The 10,537-nt window shown below is 51.2% G+C and overlaps 2 protein-coding genes across 2 annotated transcripts in view; one reads left to right on the top strand and one right to left on the bottom strand.

Annotated features, from left to right (window-relative positions):
• RTDR1 (rhabdoid tumor deletion region gene 1) overlaps positions 1-2,735 on the bottom strand; it is a 13,997-nt gene extending 11,262 nt beyond the window's left edge. The window contains exons 1-3 of the mRNA XM_008574509.1: positions 2,649-2,735; positions 1,296-1,542; positions 554-656 (exon numbers count right to left, since the gene is read on the bottom strand). Coding sequence (XP_008572731.1) covers positions 554-656; positions 1,296-1,494 — 302 coding nt within the window. The 5' untranslated portion in view covers positions 1,495-1,542; positions 2,649-2,735. The remainder of the gene's footprint in view (positions 1-553; positions 657-1,295; positions 1,543-2,648) is intronic.
• Positions 2,736-5,140: 2,405 nt separating this feature from the next.
• RAB36 (RAB36, member RAS oncogene family) overlaps positions 5,141-10,537 on the top strand; it is a 19,393-nt gene continuing 13,996 nt past the window's right edge. The window contains exons 1-3 of the mRNA XM_008574507.1: positions 5,141-5,211; positions 5,951-6,031; positions 9,422-9,513. Of these exons, the coding sequence (XP_008572729.1) occupies positions 5,963-6,031; positions 9,422-9,513 (161 nt within the window). The 5' untranslated portion in view covers positions 5,141-5,211; positions 5,951-5,962. The remainder of the gene's footprint in view (positions 5,212-5,950; positions 6,032-9,421; positions 9,514-10,537) is intronic.

The following is a 10,537-nucleotide window of genomic DNA, read 5'->3' as shown; positions in this document are numbered from 1 at the left end:
CCCCGCCACGCTCCCAAGCGGCGCACTCTCCAGTGCGCCACCGGGCCGGCCCCTAGATGAAATATTTTTTAAGTGTAAAGTAAAAAGCTGTGCTGACATGGGAAAGGGACATTTCCGGATGCCAGAAACCAAAAACCTCAGCATCATAGCAGAAGATGAGGCCACAAGCCCAGGCCAGATGTGCGCTTTGTGGCTGGTGTTTTAACACCTGCATGGGGACACTGGCTCTGTGGGGCTCTGAGATGGGAAACTGTGCTCCTTATGAAAAGCTAAGACAAGGCAAATTTGTTACAGATGCGGGATCTGAACTTTATTTCCACCTTCAAAATGGGAAGCCCAGCACTAGGAATTAACATAAAAATTGGTCTGGAACACAGAGCTGTAACAGGCCTCCACAGAGGCAACCAAAACCAAACCACTGTCCAAATAGAAATCCCACCGAACACCAGTGCTACAAACAAAAACTCAGAGCACTCAAGGTCGTTCAAGGGATCCACCCAGGGAAGGAGTGTGGCTCTAAAGCATGACATCACTTTCCAGAACAGTCGCCCACCTGCCCACGTTATGGGTTGCCATGATGTGGAGCACCTCGGTGGTCTTTATCCGCACCATGTGGTCACTGTCTTTCAGCAAAGCTTTCAGACTCTCCAGGCAGCCTACAAGGCAAAAACAAAACTTTGAATGTTTGCTGGTCTCATAAACTAGCTAACCCAGAAGTCAACAGGTGACCCAATGTTGGGCAACAAGAAAGTACCAGAGGTTCTGCTGCTTTGGGGCATCATGTCAGTTACACAGCATTTCAGTCACTGAAGGGGCTCACACCCAGGGACCATCCCATCTAATCCTCCTCAAGATTCTCCCTGCACACTTCCTGCCAGTGCCATCTCTCAAAGTCTGCCACGGGGTTAAGAAAATGGCCTTTGCCATCTGTTTGGCTCCAGGAAAGACATGAGGTTAAATTATAACCCTGTCCCAAACTAGCCACATGACCTTGAGTGGGTTACACCTAGGCATGCCAGACTTAGCAGATAAAAATCTTGCTTGAATTATTTATCGGGCAACCCTAGACTCATGCCCATTCTCTGAGCGTTAGTTCTCTTATCTTGTCGGTTGAGGATGCTCCCTCCTTTGCAGGTGGCTGTTGTAAGGACCAAGAGAACAGGGGCACTGCACATGGGATGGTCCTAGCCCAAGTTGAGCTCATTAAATAGCAACCCTTATTACTGAAGTTCCACCCACTGTCTGAAGCCACGCTAGGACCTCAATCACGATCACCCAGGCTATGACACTCTCACCTATGTTGATGGCCTCGTAGACATACTCAGGGTCATGCATGAGGTCACACAAGGCCATGAGGGCTTTCTGCCTCGTCTCCAGGTCCTCTGACTGCAGCTCCTCATTCAGCTTGGGCAGGGCCCGACAGCCATAAGCAATGGCAGCCTGGGTGGGGTTGATGTCAGGGGGCATGTACATGGAGATCCGGGCATGGGCCATCTTTCCACTCCTGCAAAGGGCTTGCAAAACGAAGCTCTGCAGAAACCACTGATCAACAAAACCAAAAAGCTGTCGTTATTACTATTGGGATGTATAAGCTACTTATCATCTGATCCTCAAAACTGTGAGGGGAGGTGGGTGGGTATTTTTACTTCCATTTTACAGATAAGCGAACTGAGTCTAAGAGCAATGAAGAGATTTGCTCAAGGTAACAGTGAAAGTAAATAGCAGCCCAAACTGCAAACTCTAGAGCTCTCTCATGCAGTAGTGCTTAAGGACAGAAGATTCTACTGACACTTTACAGACTGAGTCTTCAGTGAAAGGAACTGAAAGGACAAAACTAACCAAACAAACACCAAGATAGTCACTCCATCTTGTGCCAGCAATAACTACTATCTAACTCTACCCCATAAGGAGGGAACTTGTGTTATCCATATTTTAAAAATGAGGAAACTGAGGTTCAGGCCAAGGAGCTTGCTGGAGGTCATAGAACTAGTAAGGCTAGGAGTCATTGTTCAAATCCAGATCTAGCTCATTTCCCCATCAGGGACCCATATTCAAAGGAAATGGAAAAGGAATTAAGATTAAAAAGTGATTTCTGTTTATTCCACACACAGGAACTCTGAGCAACTATAGGCAGTGTGGCTTAGTAGTTGAGAACCGACTCCAGCCCCAAGTTACTTCCCCTGTCTGTGTCTTTCTGCAGCTGCAAAGGGGAGGTGATAATAGTACCTCCTTCCCTCCCTCCCAGAGTTGTCATGATACACATGAGCCTGTCACAGCAGAGCTCCAGATATATTGGCTGCGGTTATTATGGCTGTTATCGCATTTAGTCGCATGGACAGGCCCGGGTCCTACAGGAATCTCCTCCAGTAAAAGGTGAGCTGGACTCTGATACCGTGCACCAGATCACAGGCGGAGAATAAGGGGCCTGGCTGAGAGGGACGCAACCATATCTGATTGGCCTTCCCTTGCAAGGAATCGTAGGCTCTGGGGACAGGGCCTGCCCTCCTCTAAACGGCATGGGCTGCGGGAGTCGGGCCACGGATGAGAGGGCGTGACTTGGGGTGTGGGGACACGGGCCCCGTGTGAGCAGGGCTGGGTGGGTCTGGGGGACCCCTGTCCCCGCCCCTGTCCCGCCGCTGCCGCCTCACCTGCCTCAGCAGTCTCTCGGCGCCAGTAGCTAGCGCCCGTTGCCAGGCGACCCTGTTGCCAGGCGACCCAGGCAGCGTCTGCAGCGCAGCGCTCAGCACACTGGCACCCACCGCGCAGGCGCGAACAGCCCCGGGCTGGGGCCCGCTGCAAGTGAGAACAATGATACTTTACAGGCTTACTGTGGGGTCAAAGACGGCTCAGCTTTGTTCAAGGTACGGCTTTGTTCAAGGTACAGAAAGCGTCCTTTCTCTGTACTGGACACTTTGCATGCCTTTGATGCTTAGAGTAAATCCATGGTGTGGTAATAGAATCCAGTTTAGGGATAAGAATCTCAAGAGAGGTTCAGTAGCTTCCCCCACATCACACAGGCCTGAACCCGGGACTGCCTAGCTTTGGCCCACGCTCCTTGCTCTGTAGGCTGAATGCCTGGTAATAACAAAGATTGGCCCCTGCAGTGGACCCAACACACTGCTGGCTAGAGTCAAAAGCAAGCCAGACCCAGCCACCACCTGCATAAAACCCTGCCATAGCTCCCCCCTGGTCTCAGGCCTGAGTCCAAACTCCCAGCCTGCTGCTCAAGTCCCCAGCTGATGGTCTCCTCCAGCCATGCTGGATTTTCTCAATTCCCAAAATGGCCAGCTCTCTCCCACAGCTTGAGGTACTCGTAACAGAACTACCTCTTTGTCCTTCAGGACACAACTTGGTGGACACTTCTTCCATGAAGGCTTCCTTCTCCCCAAATCCGACTTAGTAAGTGATGCCATGGCTTAATTATCCATTGGCACACTCCCTTCCCCTAATTCTCTATTTATTTTGGTTTCCCCCAGCAGACTCCAGCTTCCCTGAGGGGAGAGACCAGTTCTGTTTCCTTGCCTCCCCAGTGTCAGGCATACACCAGAAGGCTTTCAGTAAGCATAGAACAAATGAATAGTAGGGGACTTGAATCAAGCTTTACAATCTAAAAGTTCTTTCACTAACTCATGTGATCCTCACAACAAACCCTTGAAGAAGATAGTCAGGTCCATGGGCAGGAGGTAGAACAACTCACCTAAGTTCCCCACCTAAGCCTGAAACTCATTTAGAAGACATCAAACATCAGACTCCAGCACATTTAGCTTTAAATGCTTTTTATTTATTTATTTTTTTTTTTATGATTGACTTAGATCTGCATACCAAGGATCCCATATGGTGATGCAGAGACCTGCCCCCTACCACTGTCCTTAAAGGAACAAGTCCTGAAGGGTCTCACTAACCAGAGCATCCTAGCTTTTTAGGAAGGTGGTGTGAAGAGCACTTGGCTGGAAGTCGTGAAACCTGGGTTCCAATTCTAGTTACAACTCAGAAGGCAAATCCTTTTGGATATATGAGCCTTAGTTTCCTTGTCTGTGAAGTAAGGAAGCTGAATCAAGTAGGTTCTCAAAGCTAGGAACTCCGGACCTCTCTGAATCTGGTCACACAGTTTCATAAGGGCCTCTTGGGGGCATCTACCCCACACACCTCACTTTCCAAACAGGAACTAGCTCACTGAGCTCTGTGACTCAGGTCAGCTTTTTAATAGCCATCAATTAAGGACATTAATTTTGTAGCATGAACTCTAAAAGCCAGGCATATGGTATTTAGACAACATTGGATTCAGAACTATGCAGATTGAGGTCAGTAGACATGTCCATCCCTTGCCACTGCAGAATGCTTGACTCCAATCCAAACACCAATACTACAGTGATAGAGTTTGGATGTGCTGTCCCCACCAAAACTCACGTGGAAACCTGATCCCCAACGTGACAGTGCTGGAAGCTGTTTGAGCCATGAGGGCAGACCCCTCATGAATGGATTAATGCTCTCCCTAGGTGGGGGGATTAATGAATGAGTTCTGACTCTATTAGTTCCCGGGAGAGCTGGTTGTTTAAAAGACCCAGGCACCTCCTCTCTCTCTCTTGCTTCCTCTCACCATGTGATCTGCTTGTACCCGCTGGCTGCCTGCTGCTTTCCGCCATGAGTAGAAGCAGCCTCAGGTCCATGCCAGATGCAGCTGTCCCAGAATCATAAGCCAGATAAACCTCTATTCTTTATAAATTACCCAGTTTCAGGTATTTCTTTTATAGCAACACAAACGGACTAAGACATACAGCAACAGCTCTTTTGCCATGATTGTCACCACCCCTCCCAGCAGAGTTGATCGCCAGAGCCGGCCGCGTGAGAAAAACTCTCCTGTGTCAGCCCCACCCAGAACCCAAGCTCCACTCTCTAGGCGCCCTGGCCTCGCCCAACCCCCCATCCAACACTGCCCTTGTTGCCATGGTGATCCTCGGTGATCCAGATGCGTCCTGGAGTCTCCACTGGCAGCCCCGGCCAGACTCCGTGGAGGCTGTCGTTGCTATGGTGATCACCTATGCAGGCTGCTTGCGGGACTCTTTCCGCTGTCAGGCCCGCCCAAACGCCGCCTCCGCGTCAGGGATTTGTCAGACGCCCGCAGGTCTCTCGTGGCCTCGTTGTCATGGTGATCGAGGCCGCGGGCCCGGCCAGACCAGGCGGCTCCAAGTCCCGTCTTCACAGCCACCTCGGGTGAGTCCCCCGCTCCCTCTGTCCGACCCCCGTACGAGCACGTCCCCGAGGCCGGGGTCACGAGAGCGCTGCGTCTCCCGCCCACCTAACACCCCCATAACCCGAACGCAGCCTACGGCCCCGCCCCGGGTCCTCTTCATTTCCTAAGCACCCACCCTGGGCCTGGGCCGGTCTGTGCTGGTAGGAGAGCGGGGTCAGATGGGGGAAGACAAGTACAGGACTTGGTGGAGAGACAGGGCTGGACAACAAAGGAGATGGAAGACTGTTGAATAGGCTTAAGGGGCCAAATGCTGGGTGGGGTGGGGCTTTATTGGGAAAGGCCTGAAACCTAAAGACCCCGGCCCACCAGAGCCTTCATCTCTTAGAGACTAGGAGCAGGGAACCCCCTCCCCACTCTACCACCACGACCTGGGCTGTGATCTGCAGCCTGGTGTCTGTACAGTGCCTCACAACCCTGTGAGGGAAGCTCAGAGAAGGGGCCCCTCCTCTTAGACACCTGTCAGAGGTCTTCTGACTGCCAGGCAGGGTGGGGCAGGCCAGTCCCCCACACCATACTGCCTGCAGACTGGGAGAGATGGCCTGACTTCCTGTGTCCAGAAGGCCTCTACCCGCTGTTCCTCATGGAGAGGGAGGCTTGAAGTTGGTCCTAAAACTGAAGAAAATTTAGGCAGAGACTTGCGAGTAGTCCCCAGGGATTTGCACAGCTCCCTAACTCTCTTTCCCTTGGTTGGGTCCACAGGACTGTGGAAGGATGAGGTCCTCCCTGATGCCTTTGGGGCCCCCTGTGAGCCGGGACCGCGTCATCGCCAGCTTCCCTAAGGTAGTCATCAGGCCATTCTTTTTTATCTGAACTGCTCTCCTGACACTATGGCCACATCCAGCTTTCCCCAATCTGCACTCATCCCCAGAAATAAAGCAGGTGAATCGGAGAAGTCTGTCCCTTCCTGGATTTACCAGACTTCTCCTTGAGAAGCCAAGAGACTGGGCATTGACTTTCCCGAGGCAGGCCAGCAAGTTAATGGTGATGCCAAGCAGCAGTGTGGCCTGAGGTTATAAGGACACAAACTTTGCAGTCAGACAGTCCTGGGTGTGAATCCTGACTCTGTCATTAAGCTGTGGGACCATGGGCAAATTACTCAACCTCTCAGAGCCACTGTTACATGAGAATAATTCCTCTTACATTGGGTGCCTGGCTCATGGTAAATGGGAGCTCCCTGGCAGTCGGGAAACAGCACTCCAGTTTCTTGACCCCAAATCTGGGGCTCTCTCCCCTTGCCATTCTTCAGTTTTTGCTGAAAACTCACAGCTGTCTTCCATCTCTATTAAAATCCAATATTAATTGCTGAAGAGAATGCAAATCACAACAACCTCCACAGGAGGCAGTGGGACAATATTTACCAACATTGCAGATACCCCTCCCCTCTGACTCAGCCATTCCATTTCTAGGAGTTTACTCTGCAAACATCCTGGCACGGGTGTAAAATGTGCCCAAGGCCAGGCATTGCAGCAGTTAGTAAGAGCAGAAGGGCTGGTGGGTGAGCTTAGATGGTTAGAGAGCGATGTTATAACACCAAGGTCAAGGGTTTGAATCCCTGTACGAGGCCAGCCGCAAGAAAAAAAGAAAAAAAAAATAGTAAGAGCAGAAGGTCAGACACAATGTAAATGTCCTCCTAGAGGGGACTGGTTAAACAGGTAATGCAACTTCCTGGCACAGCCCTGATGGACCTCTTCAGGTGCTGATGTTCAGTGGGAGCCCAAGGAAGTTGGTGAGTAAAAATGCAAGGAATGGAGCATTGTGAGTGTGTGTAGCACTCTCCTGCAGGTATAAAAAAAGGAAAAGGAGAAAAGCAATGTCAGTGTTTGTATATACAGGCAGAAAATATTTCTGGAAGGATACATAAGACCTGCTACCAGTGGTTGCCTACATGTGACTTGGGACAGGCATGGAGTGAGAAATCCCCTCCAGGGAATGGCCTTTTCTATCTTCTGGATTCTGTGCCCAGGCTGGTGAGGAGGAAGGAGGTGACTGTAAGCTCTGGGTATTTTGGGCCTACAGCCATTCCTTCTTCCCCCTTCTTTCCCTTCCTCCCTAAGTTCCTTCTCCACATGCCCACAGAGAAAGCCTTTGTGCCTGTACCTGTGGACAGTTCTCCCAAGTGTTCCACCGCAACAGAGGCTCAGGCAATTGCTTTCCCTGCAGAGCTTGACAGTAGTAACCAGGGATGACGGGGACTGGTGTTTCATGAGCCAAAAGGAAGGGAAACGTGATTGTCACAGAACAGTCCAGGTCTCATGGGACGAAGAACTCCTTTTACAGAGCAGGACAAGAAAGATCAGAGAGGTAGGGAGGATTGCCTGACTTCACACAGCTGGGCATGGTGGAGCTGGGATTCGACCCTGCTTTGTCTGGCTTCAGACCTCCCTACCCCTAGGAGGCAGCCTGGAGCATGCATCATGTTTTCACAGAAATTGAGATTCTCCCCTTTCTACCTGCAGTAGTAGTCAGGTGTCACAAGCCACTGCTGGCCAGGTTCATCCTGCAGGGCCACACCACTTCAGACCTGAGAAATTCATGGTCAGGTTGGGCTCGGTCCACAAAGTACTGCCTGGGCAAGTGTTTTAGTCCATTTTGTGTTGCTATAACAGAAATACCTGAGACTGGGTAATTTATAAGGAAAAGAGGTTTATTTGGCTTACAATTCTGGGACAGCTGCATCTGGCATGGGCCTCAGGCTGCTTCTACTCATGGTGGAAAAGCAGCAGGCAGCTGGCGGGTACAAGCAGATCACATGGCAAGAAGAAGCAAGAGAGAGAAGCAAGAGGTGCCAGGGTCCTATAAACAATAAGCTCTCGTGGGAACTAATAGAGCGAGAACTCACTCATTACTTCCCCCGCCCCCAGGGAGATCATTAATCCATTCATAAAGGATCTGCCCCCATGACTCAATCAGTTTCCAACACTGCCACATTGGGGATCAAATTTCCACATGAGTTTTGGAGGGGACGCTACATCCAAACTCCATCAGCAAGTCCTTCCCTTTACTCCATGTGCCTCAGTTTCCCTATCTCTAAAATCAGCTCACATTTCCTACCCTGTGGACTTCCTTGCCACACTTCTCCAGTCAGTCCAAAATGGTGAGATTTCTCTAATGACCACTGTGTCCGGGCCAGCCCCCAGCTTGAAGCTGTCATGGAAGTCAACAGGAAAAATCAGCCAGCTTTTCATGAGGGGGCTAGTGCTCTTCTGCACAAATGTGGACCACTGCTCTAAGCTGTTCCCCTGCATCACTCAGTTACTCCTCCAGTGACCACATGAAAAGGTGCTATTATGAGCATCCCCACTTTACAGGTGAGGAACCAGGGCTCAGTAAGGTTTTGCGACTTGCCCTTTCCAAAGCTCTGCCCACCATCCCTGCTGCCTCAATCACAGCTGGAGCTGAGAGGGCAGGTGGGCCAGGCCAGAGCCCACATCACTGCCTGAAAACCCAGAAGAGACATGACGTCAGGGGGAAGGGAGCTGTGGACCCAGGCTTTGCCTGGAGCATCAGAGCTGGTGGCCAGGGGGACCATTACCATACACAGGAGAGTACACCAGCAGCCTCCAATAGTGCCCTGTTCCCCGTGTCCTAGCCATGTTCCATACTTCTTAGCCTTGGCCAATCCAGTGGCAAAAAATAATGGTCATCTTTAGTTTGTTTAATATCATTTTTTTCTAGTTACAAAACAAATGAGGATTTAACATGTGTCATCACATCTTAATAGCCATGAACATTTATATGTATGCATATTTTTAAAACAAATCCACAGAAGGTATGGGAGGATCTTGGAGCCAAAAGGGGTCTCACAGCCCATGCTACATTACACCGTGAGAGAGCTGAGGCCCATAGAAGGCAGAAGCCTGTCACATGCATGCAGCACAGGGATAGCCACCCCAGTTGAAACCCAGCTCTCTGAGTCCGTACCTGAACTCTGATCTGACCTGACCACCACCGCTCCTCTGTCTCACAAGACCCTACAGCCTTGAGGCTGAGGAGATAGAGGACAGACCCAGCAGAGGGGTCAGAGCAGGGTAAGCTAATGAGGCTGCCAGCCGCGAGGCTCAGAAGGGAGGGAATGCTGGGAAGGAAGTCACCATCTCCCTGCTTGGCTCAGATGATGGAACTGCAGCTTTGCAGGATGATGTGTCCATCTGTCTGTCTGTCCCTTTGCAGTGGTACACGCCTGATGCCTGCCTGCAGTTCAAGGAGCATTTCCATGGGCAGGTCAGCGCAGCCTGCCAGCACAGGACCACGGGCACTGTCGGGTGAGCCCGTAGGGTGCAGGATGTGGGGGGAAGGAATGCATGCATGAATCGATGTGTGAATGAAAGAATGAACAAAAGAAACATGTACACAGATCAGGCTGGTGCAGCCTAGTTCAGGCCTGAAGATGATTGGAGTTTTTATCTGGCTTTACTTGCCACACCTCTACCATATGGAACAATTTCCCTTTTCCTCAGTAAGTCATGCAGGTGATTTTTCAGCCTGAGGTACCAGCACATGTCTGTTCCCCTATCTGAATTGTCTTTCCTCATCCCCTCGATTCCCCTTTTCCCCTGGGTCTCAGTGTGTCAGGTCCTTTGAGAGCCTCCTCTGACCCCATGAGTCCCAAGATCTTACGGAATTGTGGCTTTGCCTGTCTGGATGCCTCAATAGACCGAGCCCGAGACAACGAGGCTGTGTCTGTCCTGTTCCTGCCTTGGCAGCACCTGCCATCACTGGCACAGGGACGTGCAACAGTCATTCCTTCTTTTAACAAACAGGTACAAGGGCCTGCTTTTGCCCCTCATCCCGAGGAGCTCACGGTCTGCTCGGGGAATTGGCTGAGCTCACAGTGTCACACAGGTTTGGCGAGGCCCGCAAGAGAGCCCAGCTTGGAGGTTTCCAAGGCCACACAAAGTGAGGCACAGCTCAGGTCAGAATGGCCGAAGCGGCTGTGGGATGAGAGTAATGGCCTCAGCTGGGGAGTTCTGGTTCCATATCAGGTGCTTCATACAGATTATCTCCCTGGCCCCTCACAGCAGTGCTGGAGGTTGGGAAACTGAGGCACAGAGGGTGCCCACTGCAAGACCTCGGCAGTACTTTTACTTCTTCATCTGCGAAGTGGGATTGGGGCCAGCTTCTTCCAGGATGAGAGGGCTGCCTGGGAGCAGGGTAGACACAGCTCCTGTCCTTATGGACGTGGTGAGGAAAACCACAGGTGGGGTCACCAGGTGACACAGGCAGAGGAGGTGCCTGTCAGATGTTTACTTGGGTTAGTTGCTTTGACTGTTGAGCTCCTTTGGGATG

This window comes from Galeopterus variegatus, unplaced genomic scaffold (assembly GCF_000696425.1).
Source record: "Galeopterus variegatus unplaced genomic scaffold, G_variegatus-3.0.2 Scaffold1054, whole genome shotgun sequence".
Lineage (NCBI taxonomy): Eukaryota > Metazoa > Chordata > Mammalia > Dermoptera > Cynocephalidae > Galeopterus > Galeopterus variegatus.
Note: the sequence above shows the minus strand (reverse complement) of the source record. Positions and strands in the feature narration are given on the sequence as shown.